This window comes from Rhinoraja longicauda, chromosome 27 (genome assembly GCF_053455715.1).
Source record: "Rhinoraja longicauda isolate Sanriku21f chromosome 27, sRhiLon1.1, whole genome shotgun sequence".
Taxonomy (NCBI): domain Eukaryota; kingdom Metazoa; phylum Chordata; class Chondrichthyes; order Rajiformes; family Arhynchobatidae; genus Rhinoraja; species Rhinoraja longicauda.
In genome coordinates, this window is record NC_135979.1 from 19,938,842 (window position 1) to 19,964,319 (window position 25,478).

The window sequence follows — 25,478 nt, forward strand, 5'->3', positions numbered from 1 at the left end:
GGGGTGCCGCTGGACATTTCCTTGGACCGGGCTGCCCAGTTCACGTCTGAGCTGTGGTCCGCAATGGCTCGCCTGTTGGGGACACAGCTTCACCACACGACGGTGTATCATCCCCAGTCTAATGGGTTGGTGGAGCGGTTTCACCGTGATCTCAAGGCCGCTTTAAAGGTATGCGTCACGAGTCCCGAATGGATGGATGGGTTTTGCTGGGTATTCGGACTGCCCCGAAGGAGGATTTGGCTTCGTCCTCAGCTGAATTAGTCTATGGCGTCCTGCTCTCTGTTTACGGGGAATTTATTCCGGCCGCTGGTGTGTCCCGGGAGCAGTCGTCATCTGTGTTGGTTCATTTGCGTGAACGTCGGCGCTCTGTCTCCTGCCCCGCCGTCTCGCCATGGGGTGGCTCCTGCCCATGTACCCCCGGCTCTCATCGACTGTTTGTATGTTTTTCTGCGCTGCGACACCCCCAGGTCGTCTTTGCAGCCCCCATATGAAGGTCTCTATCGGGTGCTGCAGCATGGGCCTGCTACTTTTGTTTTGGACGTGGGTGGTCGGCGGGAGACTGTGTCTGTGGCTCGTTTAAAGCCGGCCCATTTGGACCTTAGCGAGCCAGTGCGGGTGGCCCAGCCTCGTTGTCAGGGGCGTCCGACATGCAGGTTGCTCCCAAATTCGTCCGTACCGGGCGTGTTCCCTGTGCGTGGGGACGTATGCACGAGGTCAGGCCGCCTTGTTTGTCTTCCCGTTCGGTTCCGTGCCTCTGGTTCGGGGGGGGGTCCTGTGGCGGTCCCTGGTGGTGACCCACACGTGGGTCGAACCCTCGGCTCGGGGGGTGGGGTCACAGAACTTGGAATGGGGAGGTGTAGCAGATGGTAGTGGAGTTCCAGGAGGATTTGAACTGGTTGGGGGTTTTGGGAGCTGTATGGTGCTTGAGCAATAAAGAAAACTTTGCTTGACACGTGTCCCGCTTCATTGGCTTTGCTTGACACTCGTGTCCCGCTTCGATGTCTGCTTTTCAATGTAATTACTGTCTTTTGTATATTTGTATAAATTGGGCACCATTTCTCGCCACAACTATTCTCATAATAATGGCATTTATCAATCACTCAGACCAGACTGACGGTCCCCCTGATTTCCTTGTGTCTCTGTTTGCTTTGCTGTCACCTTCTCCTAGTTAATAATGGTCTGTTCTACATTTTCCTTGATTGATATCTCTTTTGATCTCTTACACTTCCTTATCTCTAATTTCCTCTCCCCTGGCGCATAGTCTGAAGAAGGGTCTCGACCCAAAATATCACCCATTCCTTCTATCCAGAGATGCTGCCTGTCCCACTGAGATACACCAGCATTTTGTGTCTATCTTCGGTGTAAACCAGCATCTGCAGTTCCTTCCTACCTTTCATTGTCTGTTTTTCTGTGTTCTTTTTAAATTGAACTGCATTGTCTGAAACTTACAGATGTGCATGGTTTAAATGGTATTGAGTTTCATTTTGCTCTTAAAATAGAAGCAATTGTAATCCAAATCCTCTGGGGATGAATGCTGATTTCAGTTTTATATATATGGATATATAATACTGGTAAGAGCATGGCTATTCTCAATGGGAGGTTTGATATTTGGTGGCATTTCATTGCTGTCGCTGGTGTTTCTTCAAGTAGAAATTATTTGTGTTTGTGCTAAGCATCATCGGGCTATCTGCCACAGTCTGATTGTTGCTGGGTCAGAATGATCTTATCCTTATCCTTCCATTACACATAGGCATTTCCAACCTGTCTATTTAAAGAATGAAAAAAAGGATAATTGAAAAATGAAGGGCAGATCAGATAATTATGGATCCTCTGTTGCATTGCTGGTTATTACATTAACTCAGATATGGCACCTTCTCAGTCCAAATTAATGTGAAATTTGCCAGTAGGTCATCGAGATCTCCCAACTAGAAAGTCGATGTTGATACCGAGTTGGCATGTACTAATTTTATTTTTGGAACATATAATATTTATAGAAGCTCTCATTTCACACATTTTACCGAAATCATTTGGTGTTAATCTGAGAGGTATTATTATTATCTATTTAAAATTGTACAAAATAAAATAAATATGTGACAATTTTTAAAGTTTTCTGTGCCTCGAATAATTTGTCTCAGAGCAGTTAAAATAGAACAATGAAAGGAGATTTTGTGCTGCTTACTTGCTTAATATTGCTTAAAACAACATTTTAAGTTAAAAAGAAAATGGAGCTGCCCAGTTGAAGTGAAGGGCCTCGACCCGAAACGTCACCCATTCCTTCTCTCCAGAGATGCTGCCTGTCCCGCTGGTTTACTCCAGCATTTTGTGTCTAACTTCAGTTGGAAGCATTGTTCCCAAACAGTGAATTGGTCTCATTTCAGCAATTTGGAATCCCAGATCTAGGCTGACATCCCAGTGCAGTTCTGAAGAGTCGTGAGCTCTTGCAGTGGCTGGCATTTGGAATAAATGTTAATTGTCTGTCGAATGTTCATTTGAAGTTGCGTTGGCTCTCAAGGGGATGTAAAATAATCGTGGTGCCACTTTCAAGAACTGGGATAGGGATTTTCTTCAATATCTTTGCCAATACTTATCCCTCAGACAACTATGTTGGAGAAAGCAGATTATCACATGTTTTGTAGGAGCATTCTCTGCACAAATGCATAAATTGCCTGTCATGTTTCTTGCATTACAGCAATGACTATATTTCAGACATAATTCATTGCCTGTAAATGCTTTAGTCCTGAGATGAATACAAACGATTGTCTCCAATCGTGAGTGTAATTTTAGAATTATAAGTTTCTATTATTGGCATTTATACACAATTGCATGTAATTTTAAGATTTTTTATTTATTATTAAAATTGTGTAACCTTTGATTTCTTGTATAACTTTTGACTCTTTTGGTGTAATTTGTTTTTGTGATTATATACCTCAAAAGACAAAAATTGTAATTAAAGCAAATACGATGTCCAAAATAAATTTCCAGAAGGTAGTAACAAAATGGAGCTGAAATATTGAGATGTATGCTGTGGAGTAGTGCATGTTCAGCTACCAGAATGGTGAGGGTAGCCATACAAGGGGAGAGGGAGTAGCTTGTTTATGTATAAAGCAGGAGAATAGATTTGGGGGGAAAGGGTTGCCATGCTTGAGATGTGGATGGAAGGACATTTTTTAATATTTGGGTTTTGAGAGTTGATATAGACTTTTGTTTTGACCCAGAATGTCAGTTTTACCGGGTAACGTTCGATTATCTGATTGATCTGTCTTTCTGCTTTTCTCTTAGGTGAGGATGAAATGGATACTGAGGGTGGTTGGCCAAGGGTTTTGTCCAGTGAGCCATCTCCTGAGGCACTAGACTTCAGCACAAATAGAATTAAAGCTGAAAGAAGACTTGCGACTACAACTGTGAACGAAAGCAGCTTTGGCCAGAGAGACTCATTTGGAAGACAAAATGATGGTTTTAACAATAAAGAGCAAACTTTGTTACGCAGGGGACATCTTTTGTCGGTTGAAGATACAAGTGATTACACGAGTTCGGGTGAACTTGTTGCCGTGCCTTTAGGGGAAGACAATGATGATGAAGTTGATTTTGATCCAGTGAGCAATCCACACATTCGGGTTTCTCATAGTAACCAGACATCTCTTGAAGAGGAAAATGGAGTTGAACGGACCACATATAAGGAAGCTGAGGAAAAGAGGAAAAAGTCTAAGTTTGATGAGCTGAGATGTTGGAAACAGTCTTTAGGAAGCAAACCTGCTGAATGCGAATCAGATGGTGCAAACAACTATGAGAAAGGGTTTTTATTAAAAAATAATGATTGTAACAAGGGCTTTGATTCTGAGAATGGGAATCGGGATGTTCATAAAACAACTTTGTCCCACAGGAATGAAGATAATTCATTAATACATAATTCAGAGATATTTAATATTGCTGAGAATGGAAATGATATTTTGAGAGCAGGTGGTAACTCTGCTCTGAATGAAGAAGAAATATCTACAACACTAGCACGTAAACCAGTGACCCTGAAAGAATCCCTGGGGTTTCCTGCGAAAAGACTAGACAAAGATTTTGTTCCAGATAATAGGTTAGCAATCCTTGATGGTTTTCAAACAGTGGTCGATTCCTTGCCAAGGGTATTGCTGGAGGAACGAATTGACACCCCAAGAGTTGAAGCCCCAGATAAGGGAAAAAATGAAAAAAAACGAAAAGCAATTGCGCATGAAGGTCTATTTGCAGGTTAGTCACAAAATGAAGAAACATTTGTACAAACCATACTGGTTCTGATCTTTGTCTTTGGACCAGTTGGTGCCTGTCTGAAACTGCCTTTCCTTCAGCTCAAGGCAAGGGGAGGTCCCAAAGAAGAGGGGATTTCCTCTGCTGTTTGTTACCCTGTGAATTTTTTAAGAACTAATAATTTAAGAAGTGGAAGAGTGGAAAATTAATGAACTGTTTTCCCCAAATTAAATCTCTGGTTTCATGTGCTGTAGGTACTTCCATTTTGTGTTGGGAGATTGCCAGCAATACACTAATTTAAGCTTCAAATTGCAATATCATGTGTGTCTTCTTTAGTTACTCCATGCCATGCAATATGGTTCAATTGTTTTTGTTTAGTAGTGTGGAGAATTGTCATTTCATGTTTATTTCACAAATTCAGTTACTTATTATGATCATATTTCTAAATCTTTTCTTTTTTGTTCTAGGGAATCCTAGGATTTCCTACGAACAGCTAGCCAAGCTAACTTGCTGTAGGTTCAGCAGGCATATTTCAGTGTAAATACAGGAAGCTGGCTGGAATGTGTTGGTAATCAGCTGGGTGACAGTTCGGAACTTCAGTCTTTGCACAAACTGCAGTATTGGAGTCCTGAGTTTCCTGGAGAATAACAGCAGAATAAGCAGCTGAAATTTTGGGCCATTATTCATTCTCCAATCATGAGAGCCTTTATGCCGCGTTATATGAAAGCGCACTTGATCGCAAGCAGAGTCCTCTTACGTGATAGTGCTTTCTGGTATACAGCCAATTTGCATTATGAAGCCAATGGAATGAAACATCCAGTCCATAACACAGTTGCTGCAATCAATGACTGAAAGTGTCAGCCTAAATACTATTGGCTTTTAATCAAAGTTGAACGTTCAAGCCTTCAATGGTCTAGCTTGCACATAATCTAGCTTGACATTTCAATTTAGTAGAACGTACTGCAATGGTAGAGCTTGCATTTTTTCGTACAGGCTTGAAAGCAAAGCCCTCGGATAAATGCCATCAATTGAAGATGGTTATCTTCCCATTGATCTGACCTGTTTTTATCCATTAATCATCACTAAATTATTATTATGCCATTTACTTTATATTGTTTATGGGAACTTGCTGTGTATGCCTTTGCTGGTCTGTTTACTAATATTGCAAATATGTTCATGCTTGGTTACTTGATGTTTAGTGAAGTGCTTGCAAGATACCTCAATGTCTTCGAAAACAATGTTTTTTCTGCAGCACCAGTCCATGTTGATCACTCTGCTAAGTTTGTATTTTGCCATCAACGAGATGCTAAGCTGCCCAGTCTTCAAAAGGCATGATCCTGTGGGGCAGCAGGGTGTGGTGGAAGTGAATGTTGCCATGGGAGGTTAATAACAGTAGAAACAAGTTTTCATAGTTGGCTCAAACCTGCTTAGGGCTCTGTGGAAAAACTTAAACCACTGCCAGATTCTAGCATTGGGGTTTTAAACCGAAGATAGACACAAAATGCTGTAGTAACTCAACGGGACAGGCAGCATCTCTGGAGAGAAGGAATGGCTGACATTTCGGGTCGAGACCCTTCTTCAGACTGGAGTCGGGGGAAAGGGAAACGAGAGATATAGATGATGCAGAGAGATATAGAACAAACGAATGAAGGATATGCCAAAAAAGTAACGACAATAAAGTAAACGGGCCATTGGTAGATGTTTGCTTGGTGAGAAGGATGGAGAGAGGGGGATTGCAGGGGTTACTTGAAGTTAAATAAGTCAATATTCATACCACTGGATTTTAAACTGCCCAAGCAAAATATGAGCTGCTGTTCCTCCAATTTGTTGTGGTTTTAGATATCTATTTGGTCAGTGCAGGAATTCTGTACTTTGATGATTGAGTAGATTTGAGGCACAAAGATTTTGGATCACAGGGAAATCATAAGCAATGTGAAAGGAAAACAAAGTTGCAAGTATGTTGAAGTTGGAGATTCTGTACAAGCTTGTTCTGAGCTTGGAAAATGATTTTATCTTGTTTTGCAAGTAACTGTTGTAAGTGTCTTAGTTCATTTAGTCACAAAATACTGGAGTAACTCAGCAGGTCAGGCAGCATAGGAGAGAAGGAATGGGCGACGTTTCGGGTCGAGACCCTTCAGACTGATGTCAGGGTGGCGGGACAAAGGAAGGATATAGGTGGAGACAGGAAGACTGGGAGATCTGGGAAGGGGGAGGGGAAGAGAGTGACAGAGGAACATTTAGTGCTCTGTGCTGGGATTTGTTTGGTCAGATTGTCTTACAACAGTTGGATGGTATTACAGTGCCCGCAGCGCTTTTCAGTTATGACTCAGTTCAGCCTTTGAAGCTGTAGGAATGATGGGAATACTGGAGCTCTAGAACTGAGTGTATGTGGCCATTTTTACCTGTTATTATGGCTGCATAAGCGAGGTGGCTATATGATGGTTCATTCCCTTCATAGGCAATGAAAAAAATATTAATGGAGAGAGAAAATAAATTAGATGTTGCTCCAAATTAGTGAAAATTCAGAATTTCTTTTCAATACATTTATTGGAGTGTCATTGATGTCTCCTGGCAATCAGTTTTAATACAATCTGTGCAAACTTTCAAGGTACATCTGCCTAATTTATTTGTGAGGAAGTGATATTGGTGTAATTTGTGCTTTCTGAGCACCTATGGAGATATCCTGAATTATTTTGGGGAGAATTATTTTTCCATGTGAGTTTTGATTTTGGGACCTAGGGAGATTGAGATGATCGAGTCTGCAACTAACTGCACATTATACATTCTGTTCTTCAATGTACCCAATGTTGCCAGAACCCCCTTGGTAGAAAGCTGCCTATCAGGCAGCAAATTGACCCCATTTCAGTGCTGTTTAAAACCTATGTCAGTCCCTTGAGTCCTCGTATCAATTGCCTTCCATTTTTAGCCATGTGCCTTCTTCTGCGTGGAGAAAAGGGACCAAAATATTCAAATATATGAAACAACTGACAAGGATAATATGTACTTGCACCATACCACTTTACAAAGTATTAGAAAACTAAACAACCCTTTGAAATGCTTGTATGATAAGCTATGGGAAATAACTAACTGCTTTGGTGATCCGGTTGGTTGGGGGTGTTTTTGTTGTCTGCATTGTGCGGGACTTGTTTAGTCCATCCTTTTCTTGGCAAGCTGTCATGTCCATGCAGTGGCTTCCCGCTCAGCCAATCTTGGTTATCCGAAGGAATCTGATCTGAAAATAATCTAAAGTACGAATAAAAGGAAAATAATGTAATCCATACATTTATGGCTTTATGAAAAGATGATCTTCAGTTCCTCACTTGGACTTGATGTACTACTTAACACCAAATGAGTGGAGGAGATTTGAGAGGTTGCTGGAAATGCACAGGATATGGTGAACAACCCTCAAGTGCTAATTTCACTTCAATATTCTTCATTGCTGTGTAGGATGTTTAGTTCACTATTGTGCTAGCTTTGGTATTTGTTATGAGCATTATAGATCATGTGTTTAACCATTGCTTCCATTCATAGTTTGTGCCAAATCTGTGCCTCAGTGATCAGTGTTCTGATGAGGGGTTTCCATGAATAAGAATGAGCTTGAATCCTGATGTACATTGATGTTGTAGACAATAGACAACAGGTGCAGGAGTAAGCCATTCAGCCCTTTGAGCCAGCACCACCATTCAATGTGATCATGGCTGATCATTCTCAATCAGTACCCCATTCCTGCCTTCTCCCCATACCCCTGACTGCTGTCCTTACGAGCTCTATCTAGCTCTCTCTTGCTATCCTTAAGAGCTCTATCTAGCTCTCTCTTGAGTGCATTAAGAGAATTGGCCTCCACTGCCTCCTGAGGCAGAGAATTCCACAGATTTACAACTCTCTGACTGAAAAAGTTTTTCCTCATCTCTGTTCTAAATGGCCTACCCCTTATTCTTAAACTGTGGCCCCTGGTTCTTGTAATCATGATGTATGTCTCAATTCATAAACATTGAATTGTGTTTGAGATGTTATTCATCTCGCTAAGCAGAAATAGGAAAACGATTTATAGGGGGAGCATTTAAATCTAATGAACATTTAAAATCTATTTGCGGAACTTAAGGCAGAGTATTTGTTCAGCTGAAGCCAAATTTGAGTTCCAAACTGCTGCTTTTTGTGGCTAATTGTAAATATAATGCTTAGATTTATCATTGGACAAGTCGTGATGAATTTCAGTTTTGTTATGATATCATACAAGTGAGTTCTTGTTTTAAATAACTTTTTAAAATATTTGTAATTCTCAGATGAATCACTTGACCTAGATAGTCTTGAATCCGAGGCAACTATAACAGCAGTTACAGCATCCTCTGTGGTAAGAAACATTAATGTACACTGTCTGAATATTTATCTGCTAACGTTTTTTGTGTTGGCAGCCTAGTTCTTGCACAGCATCTAACATGCTCTTTCTGCTCAGGTTTATACTGATCAGAATATATCAGCTCTATTAATCCAATTTATGCAGGGGAGAAAAATAATCCTTTGAAAGAAAAGAATGAAGTTTGACAATTTAATTTCAAATGCCTTGCCAGCATTTTGAATCATTGATAGCACCAAAAGTTATTTTCTTGTCATTCATCTCCCACTGAAATATTTTATGCACACTATTATTGCTGACAATCTTTACTGTATTGCAGTCATAAAATATGCCTTTTCTTGCAAGAAAGTGCCTTTAAGGCCTAGGGTTGAATGGAAGGAACAAGGGGACAAGCAAAAAGGGGTTAAATTTGTTTGTATGGATGATTCTTTAAGTATGGTAGTCATATTTGCGTAGATTGAATAGTGAGTTGCGAACCAGAACATCTCGGAGGAAACTCCTTTTGTAATATCGATAGGAAAAGGTAGGGTGTTGATATATTGAGTGTGACATCGCTTTGGAAGTGTCATAAATATTGGGAGATGATTTCATGAATGTGCATGCTGGAATGGTTGCATTTGAGAACAACGAGAAACCATTTTGAGAGGAAATAGAATAGGTGCGGTCAGAAACTGGGAAAAGAAATAGCCATGGTCAGAGGCCTTGTCGAATTCTGGTACAGGCAAGATAAATACCTTTGTGCTTCCAACCATGTAGTTGATATTTGATGCCCATTCCATTTTTTGTTTCTGCACCAATTCTTGTAATGCACCTTAAGTGCTTCAAGTACATTCTCAACGGAAAGTTCCCCAATATACATTCTTTGTTGAACAGGATCTGTACAGCCCAAGAACAGGTCCTTCAATTCACAATGTCTCTGCAGAACAAGACCAACTGCCTGCACAAAATCCATATCCCTCCATTCCCTGCATATCTTTATAGCCTATCCAAAAGTCTCTTAAATGCCACTGCTGTGGCCATTGTCCAATGCCACTATCATTCTTTTGAAATCATCATTCAGCCTTTAGCCTTTTGCACTTTCCCAATCAATCTCATCAATCAATCACAGCTTGTTAATTGTGTCTTTTCAGTTCATTTCAATCTTCCAGAGACAGCTGAGTTTAAGAACTTCAAACCAGTGTTTCCTGTCATCTTTCAGATTTCCAGCAGTTATTTTGATTTGTGATCTGCTTCTCCTATTTGCACCTCATTTAATCTGAACTTTTGTTTCCCAGTTTATCTCATTACTGTCTGCTTCGCATTGGATCATTGCTTTGTTTATTGTAATCTAGCTTTTCACACACCACTGCATTTCCTCTTCTCTCCCTGTCTAGGCATTTTAAGCTTTTGTCCATTTCCAATTCTGATATATTATCTAAATTCTAAATCTGTTTTTCTCTCTCCACCGTCAGTACTTGTTTGTCAGAGTATGTCAAGCATTTTGTATTTCAATTATCCAGTATCTACTGTATTTTGTTCTTGTGTGGGGAATGCAGTATTCCCTTTAATTTCATGTACCTAGCTAGGTATATTGTTTACAATTGTGACAAAGGGATTTTGTTTCATTTTATTAATTTACCTATTATGAGCTTTTGAAAAGGAAACAGCTGGTTAGCTGAAAAGTCTTCCTTCTTTCTGAACCATGCATGATTTCCTGTCTACCACAGAATTTATTAATTTTCTTCTCCCCTGCTTAGCAGCTTTGTCCTGTTATCTTCAGTAATGTAGTTGCTTCTGCCTAAACTACACTCTGTAAGCCACTTGGTTGCTTCAATTTCTATGTCAAAACTTTAAGAACAAAACTGGACAGGCTACCTGTCGTCAACCAAGGCATTGGGATAATTCTATGGATAATGGTATTATCCAGTCAACCCTTGTCTCAGTCAACCCTCGTCTCAAATGTCTGAACATAAACTAATCGCCAAAACTACCGCAGGCTGGTCGTAGAACAACCTAATATAGCCATTGAGTCTACCCTCAATCACTAGCGAAGTGGTGGAATATATTCACAAACATGCAGTATTTGCTTTACAACGATAGGCTCACTGATGCTCAATGTAAATCCTGCCTTGTCAAGTTAGCTCCAGACGTCTAGCTTGGTTCCAGCATGAACAAAACGACGAAATTCCTGGAGTGATTTTGACATCAGCAAAAGCATCTGTCAGAGCACTGCACATATATATAATTGATAAAATTAAGTCACTGGGACTCAAGAGAAAATCATCCTGCTAGAATTCTAGCACAAAGAACAAGGCTGTGTTGGTTGGTGGGGTATTTAAGCTCTCTGACTTGCCTGCAGGAATTGCTCGGCACAGTCTCCCTAGTCTGGCCATCTTTAAACACTTTATCACAAGTGGGAATGATCAGCAATGAATCCACAACTATTCAGTTCCATTCACAAAATGCCCCTTTGATAAAGTTGTCCATATCAGCATGTGGAAAGATCAAGATAACATTTTGTCAGGAACTGAGTGTTTGCACCATAGTAGTGTCATTTATTGTTCAACGGGGAGAGTCTAACCACTTCTCGTAGGTGTTAGATTGCATTACCATCAACGCCAGCTAACCGCCGCCCTCAATGGGTCACCCAGGGCCGTTTTTACAGCATTATGGGCCCCCGGGCAAAGCAGTGTACTGGGGCCCCTACCGTTACTCTCCCCCACCCCCCTTTCCCTACCAGCCCCCCCCCCCTGTCGTGCCGGCGAAAAGCACTTACTGAAAAGCACTTAGCGATGGACTTAGGGTGCTACATTGTTGCGAAAAGCACTTACAGATCGCTGTGAGAAGCACTTAGGGACCGAAAATGTTGCGAAAAAAGCACTTATTGAACCTACATTTTTAAAGTATTTATTTATTGCAAGTCACTTAACATACACAGATCAGCAAGGGGCCCCTATGCTCGTGGGGCCCCGGGCAAGTGCCCATCAGGCCCATGCGTTAAGACGGCCCTGTGGTCACCCCTACCCTACAACCCATTTCCTACATACCTCGGGGTGAAACTAGATCGGCAGCTGACCTACAAGCAACACCTTGAAGCTCTCCGTGCTAAAGTCTCGGCACGGAACAACCTCCTGCGTTGCTTGGCCGGACCGTCATGGGGCGCCAGGACATCTACTCTTTGAACCAGTGCTCTTGCACTAGTGTACAGCGCCGCTGAGTACGCCGCCCCAGCATGGTGCCGCAGCGCTCATACCAGCAAGCTACACGCCACCCTCAACGAACACCATGCGGATGATCACTGGTTGCCTACGCCCTACTCCGACGGATCTCCTGCCGGTGCTCGCAGATATCGCACCCGCCAAGCTTCGCAGAGAGTTCTTCACTCATAGGCTGGTGTGCAAGGCCCCATCGGACGCCAAACATCCTTTGCACCACCTCGCCCAGGATTCACAGCAACTGGGACCTCAATGCCTGTCATCTCGTCACCCTTTCTCACGTCATACAGTGACCCTCTGTGGCACCGGTTTCAACATACTTGGAGCATGGAGAACCAGCTGGGAACAGACATCGCGACCTCCTCAATTCACTGTCGCACCGAACACCACAGCCCCACCCGGCTCGGACTTGCCCCGCAAAGAGTGGGTCGCCCTGAACCGGCTCCACACAGGGGTCGGCCGGTTCAATGTCAGCATTAATTGTTGGGGGTTGCGTCCATCAGCAGCCTGCGTATGTGGAGCAGACCAGCAAACAGCGCAGCACGTCATTTTCGACTGCACTGTCCTCCGTCCCCCTGGTGGAGGGGTAGACCTCACGGCCCTTGACAACAGCACATTGCACTGGCTACAGCGCCTGGAGGGCGTTACATAATTTCTGCTGCCTCAAACGCAAGAAGAAGACCATGAATGAATCCTCCCCCATCAACACCCTGAAGCTCTCTATTGACCAGAAGTTAAATTGAGCCAGTCACCGAATTACTATGGCAACAAAAGGACGGATTGAGTTGCACCTTTTCCCCCAAATCCTTTCCATCAAGGCTATGTGTAAATCAGGAATGAGACCAAATGTTTTCCAACAAAATCGATAATCTTGACATTCTTCCTGATGGGCCCAGTCAACCCGCCCTCATTCTTTCCAAGACCAATACACTGTGGCTGTAGTGTGTGGTATGTTTAAATGTAGTGCAACAACCTGACAAGACTTTTTTAATGACACCTTAAAAACGTGGTCTGGACCACTGAGAAGGACCAGAAGTAATGAAAATAACACTTGCAAATTCACTTTAAAAGTCACCCAATATCCTGACTTGGAAGAACATTGTTTCTCCGTAATTGCTATGCATTCTAAATTTTGGAGCCCATAGAACTGAGAGTAACAGGGCGGCACAGTTGCATAATGTTTGAGTTGCTGCCTTCCAGTGACAGAGACGCGGGTTCGATACTGACTACAATTGCTGTCCGTATGGAGTTTGTACATTCTCCCTGCAACTGCATGGGTTTTCTCCAGATGCTCTGGTTTCCTCCCACATTCCAATGTTTTGGAGGTTTGTAGGTTAATTGACTTCGGTAAATTGTCCCTAGTCTGGGATAGAACTTGTGCACAGGTTGATTGTTGTTGGCGTGGACTTGGTGGGCCTATGAACCTTTTTCCACGTTGTATCTCTCAACTGAACTAAACCATATCCACAAGATTGCAGGTTATCAAGAAGGCAATTTGCTATCACCATCCAAACATTTAGGAATGTATAACAAATGCATGCCCAGCAGACGCATGCTTCCTTAATTAAAAATTAAAAGAATTGGAAAGAAATTTGGCCAAAATATATTGATCAAATTACTGTTGGAGGCATTTTAATTGGGAACCTGACATTTAAGCATCTGGCTGATAACTTAAAATGATGTTTATCCGGTTTTTCGCCTCTCCCAGGAGATCACACGGTTCTTTTGGGTGGGAAGAAGGGCGATAGTGGGAAGGGGGCTGGGGTAGGATCAGACATGATTGTATTGAATGGCGGAGCGGGCTCGTGGGGCCGGTTGGCCTACTCCTGCTCCTATTTTCTTGTGTTCTTGTGTTGACAACTTTTGTAAATATATTGAAACTTCTGCATTTATTTTAGGAAAAAAGTTCAAATTCACACCGCCATAGTGAAGCTCCAAAAAATACGCCAACTGTCGATTTTATGTCAGGAATGAAAATAAAAGATGAACCGTTGGATGAAGGATATGAGAAAGCCTTGGTATCACAAACAGGTGTAAGAGTTAAGGATGAGCCAGATTCAATACAGGTAAAGCTTTTATTTGTTTTTGAGCAATGACGATGAATAAAGAAAGAAAATAAGTAAATGTCTTGCTTTCCTGTTGATACCTGTTGAATATAGTTGAAAAATGCTAAATGGATTACCACTGAAACGAGTGTTCTGTGCATTAATATACTTCAGCTGTATATTTAAACACCAGCTACAACTGACATTACATGTCAGAATTTAGTTAAAAGTGGACAGAGAAGATTTAACATTCCAAATGCAATATTGATTTCGCAAAAAAACAAAAAAACAACTTTCGTTTTGATGGTTATGGGAGAACCATAATTGTGTATTTTCTCTCTCAGCCTACTAAGCATCTAACCTACAATTCATCATGCACCATCTCACTGCGAATGTTGTAGGAATGTAGAAGTTACCATATGATTGGTTATTTGCACTTCTGGACTATTTTTCAACGCCCAGATGTGTGAGCAGGGGAAACCTGCAGAAATTTTGCAATTCCAGAATGCTTACTTTTGAGCTGCCATGTTGCAGTCATTAATTAAAATGTCGAACCATCAAACGAGTGCAGTCTCAGAGTGTATTGTAGTTTTATGTTTAAAGGCAACAATAATTTGCTAAGAACTATATTCTGCATTCTGTCTTCCTCTTTGCCCCAGATATTGTACGAGTTTAGATACCATGCAAAACAAAGCTTTTCACTGCACACGTGACAATAATAGACCTATTGTGGCGCCACCTGGAGGTCAAGCCACTTACTGATCGTACCTTTGTCACCAGAACTGGAACTATCACGTGACAGGGAGATGACAATTGAGAGTTGGAGATGAGAGTTGACAGTTGGAGATGACAGTGACAGTTGGGGATGAGAAGGGACCCGCTGGCACCACGGTCCTTTGTGACGTCTCTACTGGCCAGCCTCGGCCCATCGTCCCCGCGGCTTGGTGTTGCCGGATTTTCGATTCCGTCCATGGTTTGGTCCACCCGTACATCTGGGCAACGACGGCACCAGTTGCGGCAAAGTTTATGTGGCACGGGTTGCGGAAACAGGTTGCCAACTGGGCCAGGGCGTGCGTTCCCTGCCAGACATCTAAGGTCCAGCGTCAATAGACAATAGACAATAGACAATAGGTGCAGGAGTAGGCCATTCAGCCCTTCGAGCCAGCACCGCCATTCAATGCGATCATGGCTGATCACTCTCAATCAGTACCCCGTTCCTGCCTTCTCCCCATACCCCCTCACTCCGCTATCCTTAAGAGCTCTATCCAGCTCTCTCTTCAAAGCATCCAACGAACTGGCCTCCACTGCCTTCTGAGGCAGAGAATTCCACACCTTCACCACCCTCTGACTGAAAAAGTTCTTCCTCATCTCGGTTCTAAATGGCCTACCCCTTATTCTTAAACTGTGGCCCCTTGTTCTGGACTCCCCCAACATTGGGAACATGTTATCTGCCTCTAATGTGTCCAATCCCCTAATTATCTTATATGTTTCAATAAGATCCCCCCTCATCCTTCTAAATTCCAGTGTATACAAGCCCAATCGCTCCAGCCTTTCAACATACGACAGTCCCACCATTCCGGGAATTAACCTAGTGAACCTACGCTGCACGCCCTCCATAGCAAGAATATCCTTCCTCAAATTTGGAGACCAAAACTGCACACAGTACTCCAGGTGCGGTCTCACCAGGGCCCGGTACAACTGTAGAAGGACCTCTTTACTCCTATACTCAACTCCTCTTGTTACGAAGGCCAACATTCCATTGGCTTTCTTCACTGCCTGCTGTACCTGCATGCTTCCTTTCATTGACTGATGCACTAGGACACCCAGATCTCGTTGAACTCCCCCTCCTCCTAACTTGACACCATTCAGATAATAATCTGCCTTTCTATTCTTACTTCCAAAGTGAATAACCTCACACTTATCTACATTAAACTGCATCTGCCATGTATCCGCCCACTCACACAACCTGTCCAAGTCACCCTGCAGCCTTATTGCATCTTCCTCACAATTCACACTACCCCCCAACTTAGTATCATCTGCAAATTTGCTAATGGTACTTTTAATCCCTTCGTCTAAGTCATTAATGTATATCGTAAATAGCTGGGGTCCCAGCACCGAACCTTGCGGTACCCCACTGGTCACTGCCTGCCATTCCGAAAGGGACCCATTTATCCCCACTCTTTGCTTTCTGTCTGTCAACCAATTTTCGATCCATGTCAGTACCCTACCCCCAATACCATGTGCCCTAATTTTGCCCACTAATCTCCTATGTGGGACCTTGTCGAAGGCTTTCTGAAAGTCGAGGTACACCACATCCACTGACTCTCCCTTGTCAATTTTCCTAGTTACATCCTCAAAAAATTCCAGTAGATTTGTCAAGCATGATTTCCCCTTCGTAAATCCATGCTGACTCGGAATGATCCCGTTACTGCTATCCAAATGCTCAGCAATTTCGTCTTTTATAATTGACTCCGGCATCTTCCCCACCACTGATGTCAGACTAACTGGTCTATAATTACCCGTTTTCTCTCTCCCTCCTTTCTTAAAAAGTGGGATAACATTTGCTATCCTCCAATCCACAGGAACTGATCCTGAATCTATAGAACATTGAAAAATGATCTCCAATGCTTCCACTATTTCTAGAGCCACCTCCTTGTACCCTGGGATGCAGACCATCAGGCCCTGGGGATTTATCAGCCTTCAGTCCCATCAGTCTCCCCAAAACCATTTCCTGCCTAATGTCGATTTCCTTCAGTTCCTCCATCACCCTAGGTTCTCCGGCCCCTAGAACATTTGGGAGATTGTGTGTATCTTCCTCAGTGAAGACAGATCCAAAGTAACGGTTTAACTCGTCTGCCATTTCTTTGTTCCCCATAATAAATTCCCCTGCTTCTGTCTTCAAGGGACCCACATTTGCCTTGACTATTTTTTTCCTCTTCACGTACCTAAAAAAACTTTTGCTATCCTCCTTTATAATATTGGCTAGTTTACCCTCGTACCTCATCTTTTCTCCCCGTATTGCCTTTTTAGTTAACTTTTGTTGCTCTTTAAAAGAGTCCCAATCCTCTGTCTTCCCACTCTTCTTTGCTATGTTATACTTCCTCTCCTTAATTTTTATGCTGTCCCTGACTTCCCTTGTCAGCCACAGGTGTCTCTTACTCCCCTTAGAGTCTTTCCACCTCTTTGGAATAAATTGATCCTGCAACCTCTGCATTATTCCCAGGCGCCCCTGCAGGATTTCGCTTTGCCGCGCCGTCGCTTTGACCATATCCACGTTGATCTCGTGGGCCCGCTACCACCATCCAGGGGTTTCACCCATCTCACCATTGTAGACTGGTTCAGCCGATGGCCAGAGGCTGTCCCGCTCGCCGATACCTCTGCCGCAACATGTGCCCGTGCCCACGCTGCTCACTGGATCGCTCGTTTTGGTGTGCCGGTGGACATCCTGTCAGCCCGCGGCACACAGTACGCCTCTGTGTTGTGGTCCTCCCTGGCCCAGCTGCTGGGCGTGCAGCTGCACCACACCACAGCTTACCATCCACAATCCAATGGGCTGGTGGAACATTTCCGTCGGCACCTGAAGTCCTCCCTGAAGGCGCGGCTCACGGGCCCAGACTTGTTAGATGAGTTGCCTTGGGTTTTGTTGGGGATCCGTACCGCCCCGAAAGAGGATTTGGCTACTTCATTCGCTGAGTTGGTGTACGGTGCCCCCTTGCGGTCCCAGGGGACTGCATCCCAGCAGCACATGGGCAGCAAGAGTCTCCTTCAGCTGTGCTGGTGCGTCTCCGCGAACAGGTGGGCAGCTGGCCACTGTACTGACGTCTCGTCATGGACTTACTACTTCACACATCCCACCTTCCCTCAAGGACTGTCAGTACGTTTTCCTTCACAGGTACTCTCAGCGGACCCCCCTACAACGGCCTTACAAAGGACCTTTCCGGGTGCTGCAACATGGTACCAGACTTTTGTGCTGGTCACGGGGGGACAGACAGGAGGTTGTTTTGGTGACCCACCTTAAGCCTGCTCATGTCGACATTGATCAGCCAGTGCAGGTAGCACAGCCCCGTCGTAGGGGTCGGCTGCTTGGTCACCCGCACCCACCCTCGCCTCTGTTGGTGGTGCCTCCGAGCACGGACCATGTGTACACGCGGTCGGTGCCTTACTCGGGGCCCCTGCTTGTTTTCATTCCTCCGGTTCTGGGGGAGGAGGGGGGGGGAAGGTCATGTGGGGCCACCTGGGGGTCAAGCCACTTACTGATCGAACCTTTGTCACTGGAACTGGAACTATCATGTGACGGGGAGATGACAGTTGACAATTGGAGATGACAGTTGACAGTTGGAGGTGAGAAGCTCAGCTCGAGCCCATGGGTCGACAGACATGTGGTGCTCCTCTCAACAGCAACAAGCACCTAACTTCTAACTGAGCGCGCATGTGTTCAACCACTGTTTCGTTAATAAAACCCGTTTGATTCACAACACTTGGTTTACTACACTATACTGATAATTTTGTGCATTTTATTTCAGGTATACGGTCAGCATTCCAAGCCTCAGGAGTCTGATATTCGAATCAGTGCTGTATTCTCAGTGGGCGGTGGAAAACCTGGTGGGCATTGCACATTGTTACTGAATTAGAGAATAATTAATTCGTACATGGAGGAGGATGTTTTAAAAGTATGGCGATAAAATGTTTGACAACAACGTGTTTTCTTTTAAGGCTTATTGTCCAGGAGGACATTGTTGGTCTGAATCTGATTTGAATTGATGATAACTTTAAAAAAAACCCAATTCTTGGCAAAGTCTGCCAGCCCAAGTACACCCATTCTTTTTCATTTTTAAGATCATGCACGTAACATGAGCCGTGCAAGCTAGGCCATAGGAAATGAGGAAGAAGGCACTGCCATGGGACATGGAAAAAGACCCTTTATCCCATGAAATCCATGCTAACCATTCAGCACTCATTTAACTAATTCTATGCTAATCCTATTTCTATTCTTCCCTCAGTCCTGTCAAATCTCCCTGAGATTCTTTCACTCGACTGCATGTCAGGGACAATTTACAGTCTCCAATTAACCTACATACATGTCTGCAAGTCTTTGGGATTTGGGAGTAAACCAGAGTGCATGGTGGTGGTGAACCGACTTGGTCATGTGAAGAAGGTGCAGTCTTCACACAGCACCTGAGGTCAAACTTGAACATGGATTGTTGGAGCTGTGAGGCAGCAGCTCTACTTTCGATGCCATTGTGCTTCCACTGGCGAGTATTGCTATCTGGTTCAACAGTTCGATGCTGCTGTATTCCAGGATTGAAATTTACGATGATCAGTCACCCAATTCCATTTTGCTAAGAGGTTTCCATATTCTGTACATGCAGAATGAGATCCAGTGAAATTTAAGCCACAGAAACGTTGTACTTTACATTGAAGATTTGATGCAGATTGCTCCTTTAAAAAAAAAACCTGGAAAGTTGGGGTCAAGCAAAAATCATCAGTTAAACAATAAGCTGCTGAAAAATCTCTTTTTGTGGAATAACTCATTATTTTATGAATAGGTTATTTCCCTGCGTTAACAGGATAGAATTGAGGGCCATCGTCGCATATTGAATTATCTGCATTGAGATTTCATTTCATAAGGTCATGTGATAGGAGTAGAATTAGGCCATTCGGCCCATCGTGTTTACTCTGCCATTCAATCATGGCTGATCTATCTCTCCCTCCTCACCCCATTCTCCTGCCTTCGCCCCATAACCTCTGACACCTGTATTAATCAAGAATCTATCGATTACTGCCTTTAAAATATCCACTGACTTGGGCTCCACAACCTTCTGTGGCAAAGAATTCCACAGATTCAACACCCTCTGACGAAATAATTTTCTCCTCATCACCTTCCAAAAAGAACATCCTTCAATTGTGAGGCTATGACCTCTAGTCCTAGACTCTCCCACTAGTGGACACATCCTTTCCACATCCACTCCATACAAGCCTTTCACTATTTTAATGAGGCCCCCCCCTCATTCTTCTAAACTCCAGCAAGTACAGGCCCAGTGCTGACAAACACTTATCATTGGTTAACCTACTAATTTCCTTGTATACATCAACATTGCTAACAGAACTTTGTTGTCAGATGTTCTCAGAACTCGGTTGTGCTCAGTTTTGTTCCTATCATTTCAGCAATGCTTTATGCAAATTCCAAATGTTCAATCAAATATGTCGGTATTTTTACTTTGAGCTGTGTAGCGTGTGCGCTGTTCTCCATCAATATTTGTCTCCAAGTAAAAACAAATTGAGATTACCATTTGGTTGGATGTCTACAGAAACCAGTCTTCTGAGACCAGAACAAAAAGAAACAAAACGGAACCCAGCATCTCCCACCTTCGTAGCATAATCAAGTCTTAGGTAAAATGAAATGCCTAAAATAAGTGGTTCAGCCTACTTATCCATTGATACAGCCTACTAGTGGCCAAAAACACAGCAGCGACAATCTGGGAAAACATTAATGGAGGCTGCACATCTTGACGCCACAGAGGGGCAGATGTAAAGATATTTGTGTGTTCAATAAAAAGAAAACAGTAAAAAACGGTAGTTGCATATTGTAAATGTATGCTTGCTGAGCAATTTTGATTTTTTGAGAGTGTCTCTTGCTGTATTGCAGCATCACAATCGGCACTGTCGAATGTGTCGGGTTCTCCCATCTCAACCAAGTCACCTGTAAGTGGCAGTGTGCAGCCAACTTCAACTCCTACTATGAGTGTACGTGTCACTTGTTCGGGTTGTAAGAAGATTCTACAGAAGGGACAGACTGCCTATCAGAGGAAAGGTTCAACCCAGCTCTTCTGTTCTACCCTCTGTCTTACTGGATTCTCAGCATCAACTTCAAGACCTCTTCCTCCTGCAAAAAAATACTGCTATCTCTGCAGCAAGTATGACCTGCATTTTAATTCAATACTCTGTCCTTAGGGCAATATGTGAAGTCTTTCTTTCAGTTTTAATATCTAATGAAAGTAATTGCTAAGCGGACATATACTTCCACCCTTTTACAATTGCTAAACATAGGTCTTGACACAGTAATTCTACTTGTACCCTGTCCAGTGAAAAGCAGTCTTGCAGTGAAAGTCACTCTTCGTGTGTGTGTGTGTATATTAAGCCACTTCAGGGTCTCCATCTTTGCTTAATAACACGTTAACTTGGTCAATTACTGTCTTATAATTATGCCAAATATACTTTGCCTGGCTTTCCTTTTTAAAAGTACAGCTTCTTAAATTGAGTAACTAATTGAGTACATTTGTTTGAGACCAATGGTTAATGTTTATTTTAAAAAATGAAGGTTTTCTGTGTAACACGAGTCCAAAACACCGTGTACATGAAGGGTCATTCTTTAACTTTGAAGGGGCTGGATTTTTCATCTCCTACAAAGCCATTTTTTGCAAACAAAAGTTTGTTTGTGATCAAACGGTTGTTCTCTTTTCTCCAAAACTTGTTTACAGCGCCATCTCAATTATAGTGTGAAATCATGTGTTTTTTCAAATTTGTACTTCATTGTTTTCCAGTTCTGGATTGCTTTCACCTGCCATTATTGGGTTACTTTCTTACTGTTTTTATTGAGCAACTGGGTAGATAGCACACGTGTTGCAATCTGGACGACCTTACTGATTGACAAATCAATTGGAGGCAATAATTAGAGCTGAAAACAACAAATCTATTTATTATTGTCAGTCTTAGTCACCCAAAAGGCGTACTAAAAGTTGACTGTTTTCTTGGTGTCTGCTTGAGCACTTTCATTCCTGGATTAGTTACATGCTGATTTTACATTTTTGAAATAATTAATGAGTGAGCAATATTTCTTTGTAGCCTTTCATCCTTTTTTCATCTGCTAAAGTGACCTTTAACCCTTCAGTTTCCTATTATTTAAAAAAAAACATTCTTCCATTCGCTGAGCTGAGTTACTCCAGCATTTTGTGTTTATCTTCGGTTTAAAACAGGATCTGCGGTTCCTTTCTACACATTCTCCCATTTGTCTGACAAATGGGTGTGATAGTGTCTTCTCATCACATGATTCGTTTTATTGCCCTTAGCCAGGTTTACAACCCCCTATGTTTATCTTTGCTCTCAGCTAGCTATGCCTTGCAAACTAAACACTTGGCAAATCTATTTATTGCCTCTCCTGATTGCCTCTCCTTTAAGTTACCTTCATTTTTTAAATGTTGTCCTCTTTTTACCATCATGTTTCTCCAGTATATAAACTCTTGGGTTAAACATATTACTAACTTGCACAATTTTCTTCGAATTTCCAGAATTTCCTCAATCTGATGTGCTCCCACTTTTACTGCACCATACCACATATCGAACTGTTCCATATTTATTTTACCCAATTAGATGCTCATTTGCAGTGGCCATTTTGAACCTATTATTTTCAAGGCTGTTTTATTCATTTGTCATCCTGAACATGGCAGACGTTTGCCCAAGAAGGGGCAATGGATGGAATCAATAGATCACAGCGTCAGGGGAATGCTTTGCTTGATATGTTTTTCAAGCAGTTAATATTCAAAATTTATTTGGTGGAGAATAACCATGGTTTCTAACTGTTTGAGTTGCATCTTTTCCATTAGGATTTTGTTAATTGCTTATCAATTTGAATTTTAGTTGAGTAAGGCAGAGCGATCTGTTCACAACTAGATGCTGAAAGGGGTTGGGGGATTTACAGCAAACCAAGCAGGTCTTGTTTAAATTTTGCTTGAATTTACATGAAAGGAAATATTTACCCACTTCTGTAATTTATAATGCTGCAATTTTTAATGAAGTTAACAGAAGATTTAATAAACTGCGCATCAATAATGGTTTGCAGCCTTAAGCAAAATTCGTCTCTGCTATTGCAATTGACCTGTGTGGTCACTGATAAACAGCAGATGGTATTATTCTCTGTTATTAAAAATTCAATTGACTATGCAAGCAATATCCATTTGGGCAAAATATACTAAATTTCCTCAAACTAGTTTGGAAAATGTTCCTATTTTCAGGCTGAATTGACTCCCTTAACTCCAATTTTAAAGTTACATCATGGTGACTTACAAAATCACAGAATTGATGACATGGAAATGTTGCCATTTGACCCATGATATGTGAGTTGACCCCTGGGAGAGCAATCCCCAAGAAAGAATTTCTATGTATTTTCAATCGGCTTCTACAGATTATTACTAAACCTGTCAAACTGGAAAGGAATGCATGGTCAGTGTGTGCACCCAATCCTTACATCCTTAAACTGTGCAGCAGTCGAATCAATTGATACGGCATTCCAACCAAGACAAATTGATCTTTCCTGCCATGATGTAAAAAAGATATCAAATTTTACTCCAATAGGGCCAGAACAATGCCTCTGTGACAGAGATGATTTTCTTTTTCTTCAAGTGTTCATGACCATTCAATGGTGATAGATTGGACAAATTGACAAATAGATCCCTCTTCCTCAACTTTATTTCCTGAGAAGATAGTCTATTTTTAAAAAATGTTTCTTTCATGCTAGACGACTTTGCATGTTTCCTGCACACAATTTTATCTCTCATGGGTTTGGGGCACTCGCATTGTATATGCTCCCTTGCAACTTTCTGTTCTCATATGTATCTCGCTGTATAGTTTCTAACATATGAGCTATGTCATCTGGAACATCAAATAAAATGCTGCGTTCATCTGAATTATGATATTTGTTGCAAAGTTAAACCATGTGGAACACCACTTGTCACATACATTTGGGAAACATTCTCTTATCCAATCTGTCAATTCTAATACATAAATAATTAACAAACCATGTCAAAACATTATCTCGTATTCAAATATTTTTGATGACCGTGTATGGTCTTTAAATCCATGTAAACGTCATCCATAGCTGTCCCTACACTGATGTTATCAGCATTGCTTTTTTATCTCTTTAGATGGATCTTCTGGTAATTTTTCTCCCTCTTAGATGAGAGACTCAATGTTTTTGACAAGCTTATTTTTATCTGCAGAAATAAATTTTGTATGATAAAATTGTGGTTTCTATTTGTGCCATTGTATCCAATCGATATTGCAATCAAATTAAGAAGGAAAATTTCTAAAGATTGCAGAATCAAATAGCCATGGAAATGATGGCCTTGATTTTGTGGTTCAGACAGTTCCTGCAATGCTTGTTAATTTGGGAAATTGATAGCAATTATAGAATTTCTACATTAAATTACATAAAATCCCATTTTTTTTGCTGGTGATCCAATGATCACAAAATCAGCAAAAATAAAGTTAGCTTATAATTTCAGATATTTATGAAATAATCCAGGAAAAGGATTTGTTCATGAGATCAATGAGTTTTGAATAGCATACTGAATCATATTTAGCACTTGTTATCATCCTGGTCAATCCTTTTAATGTATGCTGCTGTTTCCTCAGCATGCGTGTACAGATATTTTGAATTGTCAAAAATTCCAATATGTCAGCTTCTACTTGAAATATGTCTGCTCCAGTCTGTGTTTAGTACGCCCTTATTTTTCAGAAAATAATTAAGTGCTTGATTTTCCTTGATTTCTTTTTGAAAGTCCTTAATATTGCTTCCAAACCAGTTTAATAATATCTCAGTTATTTAGTTCTAGTGATTCCATTGAACTGACAACACACAAGCAAAGATTCTTGCCACAGAATCACGAGGCTTTGTGGGGATTTTTTTTCAAGATCATTGGGGATCATTGTCACTGCCATTGATAACAAATTCTGGATCAGCTCCATTCTTTGCAATTCGATATGATTTGTCAAAAATATTTCATTAATAAGTTCCTGAATAATATTCCAATTTCGTATATATTCAGAGTGTTCCATTTAGATAAGACGCCAGGATCAGTTTTGTTGGCTCCTGCTGTGTTCATCTGAATTATTATCTTTGTTGCATAGTTGAGACTTGGGGAACACCAGATGGCCAGTTGATCTCATCCTTCAGCAGTAACAGATTTCAAGCTGAGATGATATGCCTTGAATTCCATCTTAAATTGTACATTCAAACCTTTGTGTTGTCATAGTGAGGGAATTCTCAACCCACACCAGTAAATGGGATTAGTTACTTCACTCTGACAGCAAAAAATGGAAAGTTCAGTCGAACCATTTAAAGAAAGGAACAATTGTGGAGTCACAGAAAAATGCGGGGAAACATAAAAAAACAACACACGAAAGCAGTTCCATGAAATAGAAATTAGATATCTGAAAGACAGTACCAAATATTGTGTGCACTTAGTTTGTGAAATGTAATCTATTTGGACTGATAACATTTTGTTTTATTTCAAACTTCAGCAAATTTTCCCCTCTAATCATTTTGTCATTAATTTTTAAATAGTTTAAAAGGAACACTACCACAATGTGTTCAGAAACAAAACAGCATTTTTTTTGTGCAATTTGTGGTTTTGTTTTAATCAAGGGAAGTTGTTGATTTTTTTAAAATGTCACATTTTTTTCCAGAGAAATCATGAACCTAAAGGACCTAGTAATGGGTCAGATTGATGGTAGGGGGCCATACAAGGAATTCTGTAACCATAACTGTTTATTTGAGATGAAAAGAAAGTCTGCCTCAACAACTAATAATATCACCACCAAGTGCAGCATTTGTCAGAAAATGTCTGTTGTAAGTTTACTATCTATTTCACGATTCACTCC

General features: G+C 41.7%; 1 protein-coding gene across 3 annotated transcripts in view; it reads left to right on the forward strand.

Annotated features, from left to right (window-relative positions):
• Positions 1-25,478, forward strand: part of LOC144606891 (zinc finger MYM-type protein 4-like) — a 140,820-nt gene that overhangs the window by 70,731 nt on the left and 44,611 nt on the right. For all 3 annotated transcript variants that reach the window (XM_078423354.1, XM_078423355.1, XM_078423356.1), the window contains 6 exons: positions 3,280-4,233; positions 8,514-8,581; positions 13,677-13,844; positions 18,347-18,425; positions 20,470-20,737; positions 25,284-25,446. In XM_078423354.1, coding sequence (XP_078279480.1) covers positions 3,280-4,233; positions 8,514-8,581; positions 13,677-13,844; positions 18,347-18,425; positions 20,470-20,737; positions 25,284-25,446 — 1,700 coding nt within the window. The remainder of the gene's footprint in view (positions 1-3,279; positions 4,234-8,513; positions 8,582-13,676; positions 13,845-18,346; positions 18,426-20,469; positions 20,738-25,283; positions 25,447-25,478) is intronic.